Source organism: Lycorma delicatula, chromosome 1 (assembly GCF_047948215.1).
Source record: "Lycorma delicatula isolate Av1 chromosome 1, ASM4794821v1, whole genome shotgun sequence".
Lineage (NCBI taxonomy): Eukaryota > Metazoa > Arthropoda > Insecta > Hemiptera > Fulgoridae > Lycorma > Lycorma delicatula.
Window position 1 is genome coordinate 163,619,299 of NC_134455.1, and position 17,454 is coordinate 163,636,752.

At 33.1% G+C, this 17,454-nt stretch overlaps 1 protein-coding gene across 1 annotated transcript; it reads left to right on the top strand.

Moving 5' to 3' along the window:
• Window positions 1-294: 294 nt before the first annotated feature.
• On the top strand, window positions 295-13,092 carry LOC142325169 (cytochrome c oxidase subunit 6C-like). Its single transcript, XM_075366589.1, has 3 exons — window positions 295-450; window positions 4,071-4,234; window positions 12,924-13,092. The coding sequence occupies exons 2-3, from the start codon at window positions 4,071-4,073 to the stop codon at window positions 12,994-12,996; spliced, it is 237 nt and encodes a 78-aa protein (XP_075222704.1). The 5' UTR covers window positions 295-450; the 3' UTR covers window positions 12,997-13,092.
• The last annotated feature ends 4,362 nt before the right edge of the window (window positions 13,093-17,454 follow it).

Below are 17,454 nucleotides of genomic sequence, written 5' to 3' on the forward strand. Positions count from 1 at the left end.
CAACATCCACAAACAGTTTCACTCTTTTGCTACCAGTCTATCCTACATGAAAACTACTAAAAGCTGAAAAATATCTAATATGGTCAAAATATACCTTTACAATACAATCAAAAACAGTGCAGAATATTAAAAAAGTTTACAAATTAATTTTAGATTTAAGTATTATTGTAAAGCTGTAACGTTTAATATATTTATTATCAAATGAACCGGTAGTGTAAGATACATATTTAAACAAACTACGTATATCCACTAGTGTGCGTGTTTATATATAATTTGAACTTGGATTTTTAAGTTTTTTAATTAATTTATAGCTATTTATTTAGTGAGATGTAATTTAAGATGCACTGTAATCATTGGGAAGGTAGAGGTAATCGTTGGGGAAGAACGTCCTTGCACGTATCAAACGATCTTTGATTCATCTTTTACAAAGGAAGCTCGATCTCGTTTAAGGTACCGTAATTTGTTTTTGCTTTATTTTATTGTGTAAATTTACCTATCATAAATGCTTATGTGAGTGGAATTTAGGATTTTTAATTGAATAGACGTACTGTTAAAAATGTTATTTTTACAATGTCGTTAGTGTATGCTGATCACGAGAAACTGTAGTAATAGTGTTTACTAATTTCGTCAGTACGGAGTTAACTCTGTACCAGCGGCAGTAATAAGCTAAGGAATTTTATTTATCATACGTGCATTGCTTACTCTTATAATAAATTTAAAAAATCTTACTTCAAATTGTGGGGAAATAATGATCAAGGAATGACCTTACACGAATATTTTGTTTTAATAAATATGTGTGAGGCTAGAACTCGGTAGTGTATTATTATCATTGCACTCCCATCAGGCTGGGGGTTACACAGCATTACTTACTGGTAATGTACCAGAAAATGGATCTTTTTTCTTGATCCATTGTAAGGTATTACTTCAGAGATTTAAGATATATGTATGAATGTAAATTAATCACCAAAGAACACACTAGTATCCACGACCTAGCATTCAAATTTGTATAAAAATGTAAACTGCCTTTACTAGGATCTGAACTGTAGAATTCTTGACTTTGAAATCAAGGGGATTTGCAATGATGAGTTCACCACTAGACCAACCCGTTGGGTTTCTAGAAAATGGTCTAGCAGCATTGTCCTACAAGATTTGACATGTAGGATATGTTATTAGTGGAAGGAAGTGTTTTCTGGTATTTGCATAAATGTTGAACATAAAAAATCAAGGGGATCTAAATCCAGTGACTTTCAATAGATCATACCTGAAATATACAGGTGATTCTGGAGGGAAGGGATCTAAATTTAGAGCTTGAAATAAGGAAAAAAGTAACATATGTTTGAAAATGCATTAAAAAACAGGTAGCAAAACATTTTGCCTGGATTTTAGTTCCCTAGGGGAATTGAGGTCATATTGAAATTTTTAGTTATATTAGAGAGTTTTAATCAGAAAAATAACAAAGAAAAACAAAAAATAATGAATTAAAAAAAAAAAAACAAGCAAGAAATGAAGAAAAAAGATGTAATTTTTTCTGTGTTTTATTCTAAGGATTTTATTGTAGAAATATTATTTTTGTATAATTTTTTTTCGTGGAAAAATGAAGCAAATGTGTCGCTTCAGACCGCCAATGTGAATGCGGTTGGAATATTATGATAAATTTAAGTGCTTTACTTTATTAGGGTTAAACTTAAGAAACATAAGAAACCATAGTGTCTTATGTAGAACTGTACCATAACTGTTTTACTGTTGTAGGAGGATTAAAAATTTATTATATATAGCAAGAATTGCATCAAAAGAAATATTTATATTTGTATTTTTTGTTTATTTTATTTGTTTTAGGTTGCTGAAGTAATTTGATTCAACTACAGCCTATGGGGTTTCTTCAGATCACCCTGTTTGTGGTTGGAATATAGGTGTAGATTTAGGTTTTTTATTTTGTGGCCTGAAAAATTGAATAAAATAGGTAAAAATTGTTGCTGGAAATTCAGCTACAAGATTTGGCAGTTATTCTCAGCCTTAATAGCTCTATGACCCCAAAAAGTAAAAAAAAAAAAATACAAAATGAATATTTCGTGACCCCCAACCCAAACCCAATGAAATCTAGTTAAAGCTATTTAGGTGCGTTGATAGCGTTGGGTATGAATGTACATGTATGAAGTGTGTAAACATGAGCAATCTACAAGTTCCAACTTGATGTGCTCCTCTTAATTTGGTCTTCTTGTATAATATTTGCTGTGAGAGAGCCATATTTGAGTGAGTGTGCACAATATATGTCTGAGCATGTTGTGCTCTCAGCAGTAGTGGCATAAGGGATTGCAGAATGTCTGTTTAGTTTCGAATGTGAAGCCCTTATTTATGTTCTAAAGGTGTAGTTTCATTGAAAATAATATTTGAGGTTTTGATTTTTTAGTGTGCGGTCAAATGGTGTAACTGTGTTTTTTTTTAATTGTGTTCTTATGCAAAGTGGATAATCTGGAAGATTTTTCAAAGAGATGGGTATTGAATCCATGTAGCGAAAATGTTGCAGCTGCTAAGTTACCAGTTGAGATTCACGACCAGCTCATCAAAATGTCTGCCAATAAAGCAGTATTATTACTACAATTCACATTTGAAGATATAAATACAAACATGCTTGTCAAAGTGCAAAGTGAATATGAAAATTTAGTTGCATGGAAATATTATTAATCCCTTTCGTCTTATCTCTGTGAAAAGGGTTTTTGATCTATCGCTGTGCTAAAAACTAAATATAGGAATTGTCTTTTATCCCTTTAAAGAATTTGCTTTTGTTTCTAACATAGACTTACGTATGGAGAAACTTAAATGAAAAACAAACAACCATGTCATTTATTTATTTTATTTACACATATTGGTTTCTTTAGATCACTGATGTGTATTTAGTGTGTTTTTAAATTAAAAGTAGCTTCCTCCAAAAATAGTACCAGTGGAATTAAATGGTAATTTTTTTTATTAACCCATTGACAGAGTAGCAGTCACTGGTGTGTCACCTAGCTGTACCATCTGAAGAATGCTCTTCCTTTTATCACTTGTACTGGTGGACATTCAGATGAAACAAGAGCTTTGGGAGTTTTAATTATTAAATACTTTACAGTTTGGAACTACTCGTCCAGGACGCATACTTCCACCCACCGGGTTGGTCTAGTCTATCTTCCCAAATCAGCTGATTTGGAAGTCGAGAGTTCCAGCGTTCAAGTCCTAATAAAGCCAGCTATTTTTACACGGACTTGAATACTAGATCGTGGATACTGGTGTTCTTTGGTGGTTGGGTTTCAATTAACCACACATCTCCGGTATGGTCGAACTGAGAATGTACAAGACTACACTTCATTCACACTCATACATATCATTCTCATTCATACTCTGAAGTATTATCTAAACGGTAGTTACCGGAGGCTAAACAGGAAAAAGAAAGGATGCATACTTTCAACGCAGATGGAGATTAAAGTGGAAGAAATATTGTTACTGTTTAAGAGTATCTCAAAGACGCTAAATACTTTATTTTCAAAAATAAACTAAAATTTAAATTTATTTCACTTAAAACATATTTTTAAAAATTCATAATACTTTTCTGTTCTGTTTTTAATAATATTTTTTAAATGTTTTATAGATATTATGTCAATTTTGTTATAATTAGATTCTATACACATTTTTATAATACAATTTATGCATTTACTTACTAGTAATATAACAATTTTATTGCCCTAAAAATCTAAAAAAATGTGTTTTATGTTTGTGTTTTACATTGGATATCATGAATTTTTCAGGTCAAAAAATATAAGAAACCATTAAGCCCTTATATAATGTCTTAAAAATTTCACTATGACCTCATTTCACTGGGGGAACTGAAATCCAGACAAAAGTTTTGGCTAGCCATAACTTGATAAAGTTTTTCCCTTATTTCAAGTTCTAGAATTAGTTCCCTTTCCTCCTGAATCATTCTATGGAATAATGCAATGTATCAAGTAAGATATTTATATATAACTGATGTTTTGACATCATGATGTTTTAACTGAACTTAATATAACTGATGTTTCTATTTAAAAATTTTTTTTCAGATGTCTGCAGTAACAAAGCTACCAAAGCCGCAGATGCGGCGACTGTTTGAATCCCAAGTTAAAATGCAACTTGGAATTGCATTTGTTGCATCGTTGGTTAGTGGATTGGCTTTTAAAATATTGGTTAAAGACAAAAGAAGTGAGCGATATGCCAATTTTTATAAGTAAGTTATATTTTACAAAAATTAACAGCTTCAATTTATATAAAAGGTATATTTACTGCTGCCAGTTAGCCATTTTTGTATGAAGCAGGATTATATTGAACAGGATTTTCCACCATAATTGTAGCCTCAGGAAAAAGAGTTGTTCCCCCATAGATGGAGCCAGAACAAAATATATATATATATTTCCTTTTTATGTTGGTAACAGGGGTTACACTAGATTATGGCCAGCCACTTAAAACTGAATAATTTTTTACAAATCTTTTTAGCTGGGTGGTGATTTTCTTCTGCACTCTCTTGGAAAGACAAAAAATGTATTTTGGTTTATTATACATCTAAATTTGGAAATGAGATTGGCTGTTATGAATTTTAAAACTTTCTATCCTTGTAAATCTTAGCAATCATATTTTCTGCACACACATGCATGCATAAAAGAATTGAAAGAATGTGCTTTTAATTATTAAAGAGTCTTGAATGAAATAGCAGTTTATTCAATAATGTATACACTTATTCACTAGATGGTTTGTAACCATGTAACAAATGTTTTACAAATAATTGCATTAATGGAATTATCATCAATTGTAATATTATGAGGTGAACATAAATTATTCAGTGCATCTGAGGGGTTAATAAGAAATGAACAAAGTATTGTAGCACATGTTGTTTCTTTTAAAGATTAGTGTAGATTGTACAGTTACTGATGACCTTGAGTGAACATGCTGGCACCATGATCTGTGTTGAGTAATGGCTACCATGGAGGAGAAAGCAATGTGCATACTATGGTTTCATGAAAGCGGATCAATTATTACTTTTTAATAGTGAAGAAGTTCTGGATAGAGTAAGAGAAAATTTTCAGAGAAGCCTGGGTAAATTGTCTTGTGGGAGTTTAGAACTGGGTATTCTGCAATTGACAATTGTGTAGGTTCTACAAAAGCACCTAAAATTTCATACTTAGAAAATTTAATTGGTGAAGGCAATTCAAGATGACAATGAACCATGCAGTTACAATTTTTCTGTGAACATTCTTGCTGAAGTCAATGAAAATAATGTTTTTTCAGAAAAAGTAATCTTCTCTGAAGAAGCCATCTTCTATGTCAGATTTGGGATAATGAGATCCGTCATGCTGTTTGACAAACACAATATGATAGCTTTACTTGAAAATTAATATTTGGTGTGCATTGACAGTTTAGGAAGTGATTGAACTCTTTTTCCCAAGTTGATGGTTACTAGTGCTAGTTATGTAGACATGTTGCAGGAGTATGTAATAATGCAAATTGAACATCGGCAACAGAATGTTTACTTCCAACAAGGTGGTGGATAACCACTCTAGGGTTTACATGTTAGGGACTACTTACAAAACAATTTCCTCGAAATAAGATTGGCCGTGATGGACCAAATCCTATTTCTATGGACTCTGTTTCTTTATTATTTGTTTCTCAGACGAAGTATGCAACAAAGGTTGTCAACATCAATAAAGTAAAAAGAGTCGAAGGTGTAATTTTTTTATGTAATAACTCCTGATATTCTTTGTAATGTGTGGTGTGAAATTTAATATCATCTAATATTACGTGCCATCAAAGGTGCTTGTTTGAAGTTGTTAGAAACAAATGCCCTATTCAACTAGAAATCATGTATGTAAGTACATTGCTTTGTTATTTTTTTATTAACACCAAAAATGCACTGAATAATTATGATTATGTTTCTGTTGCTTATAAAGTGAAATTTGAGGTTTATTAAATGAAAAAATTATCTTTGGTTGATAAAACTGAATTTTTCTTTGAAGCATACTATAGTGCTTTGAGCCATAATAACTGGCTGGTGGTCAGCCATACTCAGGGTTAGCTTCCCACGGCAATACGGTAAGTCTTTCCCTTAAGTAAACTATGAATGCCAGTTGAACAAAGCAACCGCATCTAGGAACTCTCACACGGTCTGACAATGCAGCTCTCCCTGTCGCATTGATTTGCCGCTTGTAAGTGGCCAATTTTTCCCTTGACCTCTAAGTTCCAAGTTGGCCTGGTCTCTGCCCCCTCCCCCTCCAAGAGCAGGGCAGTCAAACATCAGGTGTTCATTTGACTGGACCTCCCCACAGATGTACAGCTCATCAGCTGCCAGGCAGAACCAAAACAAATATTTGTTCAAGTTAGCGTGGTTGGTGAGCACCTGGGCACCCGTTGCCCTTAAAAACGAGCTCTAGGCATACCATCCCCCAAATCCTATATAAACTTATACAAGGATCTTCCCTTAGTCGTGGTGTCCATTACGCAGGCTCAACTTCTGATTTCGTTGAGGAATTCTTTGGTAATCGTGAAATCGGTCGAGGCTTGTGGCCACCAAGATCTCCAGATTTGACTGCGGCGGATTTTTTTCTATGGGGTTACCTCAAAGAAAAAGCCTACAGCAACAAACCACGAACAATTGAAAGTCAATATTGAACAAGTTGTATTAAATATCCAGCCACAAAGTTTGAAAAAAGTTGCAAGAAACACTGTAAAAAGAATTGAAGCTTGTATTCAAGAAGATGACGGCCACTTCTAACATTTACTCTAAATGTAAGGTAATGGATGGTAATAATAAAAATTATATTTACATTTACACATGCATTTTTATTATTTCAATACCTACCAATATAAGGTTGGGTTGCGTTTTATATGGGACACCCTGTATTTAATACGGGAGTTATGACTACGATAATTTGTCTGCATCCTTGAGAAGCATAAACTTCGACTTGGGCACTGAAACCTTTCAATTTTGAATGCCCATCCAGTCCTCTGTGGTTGACAAGGCTGCCTGCACCTGGTCTTCTAGCTGTGGTCGTGAATTACCACGAATTAAAAGGAGACAGTCATCTGTGAAAGCCTGGGCCATGACCCCTTCTGGGATTGACACTTTGTGTCAATCAGAAATCTGTTGAATACCAGGTTCCACAGCTAGGGGAACCTGGTATTTACCGGGAACCTGGTTATTTTAGGGGACAGAGAATGGAACCCTTGTGGGCTTCCCCTGGTAATGGATTTTTCCTGAACTAGATGAGTATCCTTAAACAGAGCCATATGATAGTACATAGTCATGCAATATGGGAACTCATAGAGGACACAACTCCAACACAAGGAAGGAAATGCTGCCTCTATGACTATAAAAATTGCCAAAACATATTTACAGTTGGTGCTTTCCATTTCGTCAAGAGCATTTAAGATGCAATCCTCAGTGCCGACTCCTTTTGTGAAGCCATGCTGGCCTCGATTTAGAAAACATTTCACCTCGATGCTTTCCCAGAGCCGTTCCACAACCAGCCTTTCAAGCAACTTGGGTCGACAACTACCAACCTCACTAGGTTCCTTTCCTGGCTTTAAGAGCACTCTCACCAAAGCCACTTTCAAACAAGTCAGGAAGCAGCCTCAGCTTAGGCACCTCGAGAACAGTCTACCAAGTTGCTCTCTTATGACAGGCAGCAGATGGAATAATATATCGGATCAAGTTGGTCAAACCCTGATTCCTTTTTCATTGCCATTTGAGAAACCACATGGTCTATATCAACGGGATTCACAGCCCATATGCCAGGGAAGGGCACCCCCGCCCTAACACTGACCTCTGCTTCACCCTCCGGACTGTCTGGAAACAGAGTATCCAGGAACGCCTGCCTGGTAAGTCGCCACAGATGTTAAAGTGTGGTCATGACCGCCAAACTCGCATCGAACACTGGACAGCATGTGCAATGGCTTTGGCTGGTATCCTGATTTTTCGAGCTGCCAGGGGTTGTGCATGGAGTCTTGCCATAACTTGAACCTGGCTTCCTTGATGGCACAAACATACTCATTATGGGCGCACTGGTAGATCTGCAGACCCTCAGTGTGCACGTCATCAATGATAATCCTTGTTAGGGGGTGACGCTGGTATCTTCTCCTAGCGGACCTAACTCTAGTGTGCAGCATGTTAAGGTCAGAGAACCACCTCTTTTTCCAGGCTTTCTGCCTGCGTTTAACAGTCGGCTCCCCGGAAGCAACAGTCATGAGGGTTTCAAGCACTTTAATTGTTCAGCCATCAATTCCATTTCCTCCCTGTGCCATTCCTACCCCTGCAAGGCAGCTGTGCACTCGCGCTGCAACCTGTCTTGATCCAGACCCCTTAGGTTATAGCGACCTGAATCTGAAGCTCTTAGACCGCCTCCATAAATGATCTCATAGGTTATAAGGTTATGATCGCTCACACTGGCCTCGGGCCAGACAGTCCGACTACTTGTACTTCGTAGCAAGTCACCTGTTGGCCAAAGTTGGTGGTTGTTCTGCGTCATTAAACAAGTAGAGGTTCCTGGCTTCAATGAACTGTTAGAGACCAGCACCTGTGGGGTCAGTGAGTGGTGAACCCCAGGCAGGAGACTTTGCGTTAGCGTCCAGAGCAACCAGCACCCTGATGGCCTGGAGACTGTCCAAAATTGTGCCAACTTTGCCAGCAAGTCATTGATACTCCATCCAAGCTGGAAGTATCCCGACACCAGTATGACATCGAGCGTACCCCTCATGATTTGCACAATGGTGAATTGCTTATCAGATCGATGGGCATCTAGAAGACACCCAATGAATCTGAGCCAACTACAGTCATGGAGAGCGGCCATCTCCCACGAGAATGAATAACATTCATCGTGCGGAACCTGACCACCCTATCACCAACCACATATGGTTCCTGGATCAAGGGGGCTTCGAGGTTGTACTCAAGGAGCCTCATAGCCACCCAGGAATGATGCAGGTTTAACTGCCTGAGGGGCAAGTGTTCGACATGATGGAGGCCGTCCTCAAAGGCTTCCCCCAATTCAGGCGTTGCCATAAGCTGTATTTTTTATAGCTCTTGCCCGAACAATCTCATTCACCCTACACCACCTACCCACGACCCTGTGTCCAGCATCGCTGCCTTACACCAAGGTTCTGTTATGTATGTACATTTTGACCTGAAGTATATTATCTTTTGTGGCTCCTTCAAAAACTACTTTTCAAGATGGGCTATCGTTTGGCATATGTAAATATCAATCATACTGACCAATATTTAGTAAATTAAAAAAATTAATTTAACTGTGTGTTTAAATTTATGAAAATGCAATCTTTGCTAAAAAATAATTTTACTTAATTAACTTCTAAAAGAATAACCATATTTATCCAATCAATGGGTTGTTTTTATTTTACTCATGACAATACATTACAAGAATATTAAGCTTACAGTGTAATTTTTAGTAAATCATTTAAAAAGATCTTCCTCCGGTGTATTTAAAGGACAATCATAAGATTTTCTTTTAAAAGGACAATGTTACTCTGTCAATGAATTTTTAAATTGTATACTATGTAAAACTTTTTAAGAAACCTGAATTTTCTGCATCTCCATTTAGCACGAACAGATAATTTTCATGAATGACTTCTAAATTGTGATAATTTTGTAGTTATTTTTTATATCTTGTATCATCATGTATATTTAGTTTGATGTTATTTCATATTTTAAATAATTAATTTCAACTCTATCACTTCTATTTTTTAAATTTGTAATGCTTAATTTTTCCAATGGTGCTCTTATCAAATTCTTATCACAGTTTCCTTTGACCTGTAAAGCAGATGCTATAACAATTCCTTTTCTTTTTTTTCCATCGAGTATCATATTTACCAATTGTTGGTGTGATCTTTATAATGAAATGTGATGTATAAGGTGTACACAATTATTGGGGTTTTAAAGTTATTTAACATTTCTAAACTTTTAACTTTGTGATTTTCAGTAACAAATCACAAATAAAATGAAAGAATAACTCTAGTATTTCCCTACAAGTGATCAATGTAAAACATCTTTCATCACACATCCAACTGATAGGAGAGGTTATCCATTACTTTAACCAGAATGTCTGGAGTAAAGAAACAGCTGCCTCAGATTCGGCTGGATTAGAAGGTAGCAGAGGCACTTACACAAGATCCTTTTAAAATACCAAAGGAAAAAATCACATAGGGTCATATCAGGTGATCTTGAAGGCCACAAACAAGCTCTGTCATTGGGTCCATGCCAACCAATTCAGCTGCTGGAAAAAAACATTCAACCGATCCCATATATCAGTGAGGAGACACACTATCTTACCAAATAAAATTTTCTGGTCCATCTTACAGTTGAGTAAAAGATCTTGTACACAGCATATTCAAATAACCAACTTTTATTATGCATTCTTCAGTGAAAATAAGAGGCTGTAAACTTGCCACTGGGATATTGCACAGAAAAAAATTTAACTTTGGGGAGTTCATTTTAATGTTGTAAGATTTAGTGGGACTTTTTGATTCACCCCCCCCCCCCCCATGAACATTTTGTGCGTTAACTTTTCTACTTAGATGATTTGTTGACTCATCACTAAACACAAGATGATCAAGAAGTTGTCATCTACATGTTGCAACATTTTGATTGTGTGTTAACATGCACAGCATAGTGCTTCACGCACAGCTGACAGGCTTTTTGAAACCTGTAACAACTGTAAGTGATATGGATGTATGTGTTAGTTTCCTTCCACATTGGCATTGGTAGTTCTTGTCTAGCCTCCCTACAGATTTTTTAGGACTATACAGGAAAGACTCCCTAACATGTTTTAACATTTTCTTCAGACTTCCTTGGTTGTTTCATACTCTTCTCTTTATACAGACATCTGGTTGTTTCAGATTGACTATACAATCAGTGAATGTTATCACTTGTTGAATTACAGTTAAACTTTCTGTGGTATACACATTGAAATGCAATTACAGGTCCACATTTAGCAAACTGTATAACACAGAAAGCCTTCTGTTCAGCAGTTGTCGCCATCTTTGCTAGTGGCACTATTAGTCAGAAGGATAGGAAATCAATCTATGTACATGCATGCTACTAAAACTGTCCTTTTGCTCCTTGATTCTTAAATCAACACTGTACATCTCATCCAAGAGATGTACGCATTTACATGCATGTGAAAGACTGCTGTTATAAATGTGTTAAGCTATATCATCAATATTATCTCATTAGATTTATATATAATGCTTACAAGAAATGCAGCAAAGATAGATGAGGAAATATTAAATTAAAAATATTTATAAAATGTATAAGGTTAAAAGATATTTGGTATATGACTGTTAAATTGAGTTCTAGTGAACAATTTTTATATAATCACTGGTTATGTCATACCACTTACTTAAAGATTAAGCTAAACTAAATAAATGTTGATAGTATCAAGTTAATAATATAGATCTAGATAACCCGTTGAAACGTACATGCAGAGGTATTCATGCTCGTACAGTTTACTACATTATTTTTAATCGAGTAAAATAAGATTAAAAAAAATAGTAGAGCAATGAAAATTGATTAAGTAGAGTTCATTTTACTACATAGAATTCCAGAAACAAGGGGTCCATCAATGGTGGTTGATAGTTTATAGTATGAAGAATTTTTTCCATTATCTCCCAAAAATAATGTTAACAATGTGGAAACAAAACTTTAGTGGGGTACAATATGTATAAGAAATACAACATTAAAAGGCAAGTAAGGCACAACATAAAGCACTGTTAAAACATGGCACATTTGTGCTATGTTTAAATAATTAAATGAAATACAACCTTACCAACAAGTCATCTGCAGTCTCCTTTCACGTACTTGCGATCATCCAACCATCCTCAGGAAAAGTTATCCCTCAATTTATATTATTAAAATTAAATTATGTAAAAAGTAAATTTAAAATCGCTACTGGTCATCATAGTATAAAGTTAGTCATGTCTGTTACATAAGAAGGTCGTAGTTGTTATCTTGTATTTCATTTATTTATATATAAATAATATCAATTTTGTTCATGTAACAGATACCTCACCAGTGTTTTGTTTTTATTACTAGTTTAAATATTAATAATTAATGTAGGGTAAAAAAAAAAGTAATTTAATGTTTCAGTGCCTGCTTTGTTCTCATACTGTAGATACAATAGTGCTCTGACCTTAGAAAAATAATTGTGTAAAAACAAATTGTATCTAGTATACATATTTTTTCATGAATTTTCAGATCTGCTTTGTCTCCAGTGGTAAACATCATGCATAATAATGCAAGATGATTTTTTAAAATCCTTATTTTACAAGATATCTTGTAAAGCAAAGTAGTGTTATTTTCTTGACAATTTTTAAAACTAGATTAATCTTTATTATGTAAGAAAGTATTACATTGGAATTTACATCATATAAAAGGTAACTTGTTATTTTCATTATTTAATTATAAAATGTGCTCTTTTTAATGTCAGTTTAAATATTAAAAATGTTAATGTCAATTTCAAACATTTTTTTGTGATAAAACCATGGAACTGTAATTTTAAGGATAATTTTTCCTTATATAATTTTACAAGTTTAATTTTATTTTCACACAATTTTAAAAAGGTATGAATTTTTCTTGGAACAAATATTTTATAAAACAGTACATTTTAATTCATATTTTGTTATAAAGTTCTGTTCATTTTTTATTGGGATGCATTATTTTTTAACATGTATTAGGAACTAGAATTTGAGGATTTTTACTTGTGTAGTTATTATCATACTTCAACAGCAAAGTGTGGTGCAATTTGCTCTTGTAATTATGGCATAGTGATCAATGTCAGCAACTCATTTATTGCATGTTCAGTTGAGAATGTACAGTAATTATAGGTTTGGGGGAGAACTAACTTGCTTTTCTTTTTTTCCAGGGATTATGATTGTCAGGAGCATTTTGAAAGGATGAGAAGGAGAGGTGTCTTCGATAGTGTGCCTGCTGATTAAAGTAGTAAATCCTTTTCATAGTTATTATAGTTTCATTAAATTGTAAATAAATGTGTAATTAACTTAAATAAAATATTTAAAGATATTAAAGCAAAATATGTTTTGTTTTTAATCTTAAAATTTGCTCTAGTTTTACATTTGGTAGTTTTTACTAATTCTGAAAAGTTGATAACAATAAAATGAAAAAATAAAATTGTTTGTATTGTGGCCTATTTACTTTATGCTCTTCATAAAAAAAAAAATTGTATGACATTTTGTGATGCCAGAGACTAGTAGCCAAATTGAGAAAATTGCTATCCCTATATATTATAAAATTGTGCAAATAGTTTTTACCTCAGTCTGTAAATATTAGATTGGATCTCAACGCAAGGTAAATTTCATTTCTTCATTTACGATTTATACATAAAGACTGAGACATTCTATCTTAGGTTTGTTCAGGTCGGCTCTGAAGGTTGAATAAAAGGTTTGTAACAGGATGTTGTACAGTAAACGTTTCATTGCGGTATTACAAAGGCTGGTAGCTATTTTAATTACTTGGTTTTTTCTGTTTGTAAAATTCCAGTAAAGACTGAGGCCAAACAATGATGCTTCAAAACTGTCCAAACAGACTCATCGTACTCTATAGCACATTTTAAATGATTTAAGTGAAAGTCAGAAGAGGAGTATGATTGAAGATAAATTTTACCTGTTCTATCCCCATTGGTAAATTCACTAGTCATATTTTTCAGTTTAAATATACATTACTGTAACATAGAATCAGTTTTCAAACAGTATTGTGTTAACGTAATCGATTGGATACCCAGTAGCCAAATACAGTGCAGTAATACTGTAATCGCATCAGTGAATGCATTTGCATTTTAGTGTTTCTTGCTAAAAAATATAACATGCCATATTTTGATGGAAGATTACTATGATTAAGATGATATACCCTAAGATTGGATTCGAACTCTACAAAAAATCAGACTTTCAAGAATACTTAATAGATGACTACAACAGCCGATGACAACGTACATACTACAGAAATTCTGATTGATTATTACTGACGTAATTAAGTTTTGATGTATTCTGTTAAATGAAGAAAAAATTGATTAGAATGATTTTTAGATTTAATACACTTCGTACATAAAAATATGTGACAGAAATTCTGGTGTGGTGTTCATTTGTTACTTTTCTCGATTTTGGTAAGTTTTACTGCACACTCATTACCATTTTTCTGCTATCCCTGATTGCTAACAGTTTTGGTTAAAAGAAAAACATATTAGCGTCTAAAAATTTTATTTATTAGTCTATAATACAAAACACATTGATATTTTATTTTAAAACAGCTTCTTAGATATACAGTATTATTTTTTATATTATAATAGATAATGATGGCATAAAAATTTACAATTATGAGATGGGAACTCACTAAGCACTCGGCTGTAATGAGCATATTTGATTGGCCCCTTGAATCTTGTTATAACCAAGTTTTACTGTATAAGTATTGATAACGTGGAATGAGATTAACTTATACTATCATATTAGCATTTGTTATTTCAGTTGCATGGCATGAACCGGACGTAGATAAGAATGTCATTCAGTGAAATTCTTTTTTTTGTTGTATTAGTATATATTGATATTTTTTCCATTTGCATTAATAAAGCCCATAGTGGTGTGCTTGTGCTGTAATCTGGCTAATGAAAAAAGGCACCTAAATTTGAGATATAATGTTGTCACCTGCCAATTTTATGCAGTCATTTACCTGTTGGATTTTATCAAACATCTTTTCTTTTTTCCATTAATTGTGAAATTTTTTTAATTGAATCTTTCTTACATTTTTTATTATTTATTATTACTATTGTTTTAAAAGGTAAATGCATTTTAAAAAAATAAATGACTATTAATAGTAATCCAATTTTTAAATGTTTGACAATAAGTTTTTGCAACTTTTAATTAATAAAGTATAACAGAAATATAAAGAATACATATAACAGACTAAGTGATATGAAATATTTTTATTATTATATTTATTACAAATTAAATTTGCAAACAAAAGTTTTGCATTTTAACACATGTGATTTGTGCTGTTTTTTCTTCCATATTCCTAAGTCTATTTTTGTTGGCTTTTCAGTTTCGTGTTTTAATTTTCTTTTGCTGGAACATATTTTCCCTTTTGTCAGGTGTTATTTCATTATGTCTACTGCTAGGTTATGAAGAAACTTTTATATGACGGGGTGTCTGTTGGTCCATAGAATTTTAACATACATAAAATTATTTGTGCATTTATTCCTGTGATCGGGATGGAGTAAAATAAGACTAACTGCCATCTTCCCATTCATGAAAGTGGCATACATTTATCCAAAATGTTCATCATCTATATTTGTTTTGTAGTCTTCAACAATGGCTGGCTTTACAGCTTTTTGTCTATTCCAATTTCATCATGCATACAAGTAGAATATAAGTTATTATTTTTAGTTGCATAGCTATGTTTTGAAAACCATACATCGAAGTTTCTACGACTTGATTTTTTTAGCTTTAAATTGAGGAGAATCTTTTGTTTTTTTAGTGGTTCCAATTAATGTAATTTTTTCTTCATTAGCTCTTCAGCCAAAGTATGCTGGTGCACCAGTTGCTATACTTTGGAATCTCTAGGATCATCATTGCATTTGTTTCTTGACCATCGTGATCATTGAAAGTAATATCCTCATTGCTCAAATTACTGTCAGGTTCATCAAGAATGGTTTCTTTTTGTGATTTAACTTCTCTATGTTCAGTGCCATTTGGTATTGATCAATACCATCCTGATCGTAGTAACATAAGCATGCCTTGGCATTACAATGTCAATTAAATTGTACTCTATGCCATTTTATTTTTGCTGTAATTAACTTTTGTAAACATTTTTTCTTTTTATTTCTACAAAATTTTTTGCACTTTATATGATTTTCCTTTATTTTCATAGGTGTTGTAATCACAAAAAATATTATATGGTAATAGGTTATTATTAGGCGAGTTTATTTGCAAATCAACTTATTGTATTTTACAAGATTGTGTAACCCCTGTGTAGTCTGCTTGTTAAAAATGATATTTCTATTTTATTGCATATTTAAATGTTGCTTTTGTTCATCAATTCATGAAAATTGTTCATTTTGAAAACTGATAATGAATACTGGATGTTAAAAATAAAGGTGAATGATGCACCTTTGGCTTATAGAGAGATTAATTGCATAATCAAAGAAAAAACAAGTATACAGTAATATACTGTACATACAGTATTACTGTATAACTATTGGTAACATGGAATGAAAATAAGTTATACTACTCATATTAGTACTTGTTACGTCAGTTGCGTGGCATGAACCGAACATAGATCTGAATGTCATTCAATGAAACTAAACTCGCAGTTTTATTTTTCTTTTGCATTCTTTTTTGCCTTTGGCTTGTGGAGTGATTAATTACATGTAAAGTGTGCAACATGTTATTACAAATAACTTCACAATCTCATGATGTACTACTATTTTTATGTTTAAATCGTTAAATTTTTGTTTTGTCTATAATTTTATTGCATTGATACACAGTGTTTTCTTCAGTCATTAAATTTTGTTGTGATTTTACTATTTTTATAGACATTATTTTATAAAATCTTCAGTTTCTATGATTATGTGCTCAGGTCAGTTTCATGTGTTAGTGGAGTAGTCACTTGAAGAGAACTGCATGCATTTTAGAAGATGTAGATAATATTTCATCAGCAACTTCCATTTATGCAACTTATATTCCACTTGATTAACTTATTGATAAAAATTTGCTGAGACCCCTTCATCAGGTACGCTTGAGATTCATCTGTATACTGAAAGAGACATTGATGTTCAAAAATCCATTTGCCAGTAGAAACCAAAAAACTGTAAACCTAAAACAAACATTCAAAAATGGAAGAAAACTGAGCCCATTTTTAAAAAAATTGCCAATTTCAGTAGAAAATAGACGAATAGAGGTTATAGGGAATAAACTGGCAGGAAAATCGTTCCTTAAAATATTTTCCCTTTATTTTGATATTTACTGAATATGATTTTAGAGTTTAGCAACAAATATACATTTTACAATAATCATAATGTTTTTTTCTTTAAATAATGCTTTACTAAAAAGATTTATTGCAATTTTAATATTGACTGGTTATCACACCTTACGTTAAAAAAAATGTGTGGAGTGAGGATGAAGATACGGGTGTTGCAAGTAGTGCAAAATTCAATGAGTGATAACACTTAGGCTAATAAAACGAACCTACATCTCAAAAAACATTACCTGATCAGCAAGATAAGTTCGAAAAAATACGGCCATTTTTTGATGAAGTCAACAAGTGGAATTTATAGTTGATGTTTTTTCTCTTAATTTATCTGTTGATGAAGAAATGGTGCCATTTTTTGGTATGCATTCAGCAAAAGTGTTTATCAAGGGAAAATCAATTAATTTGAATTTAAGTTTTGG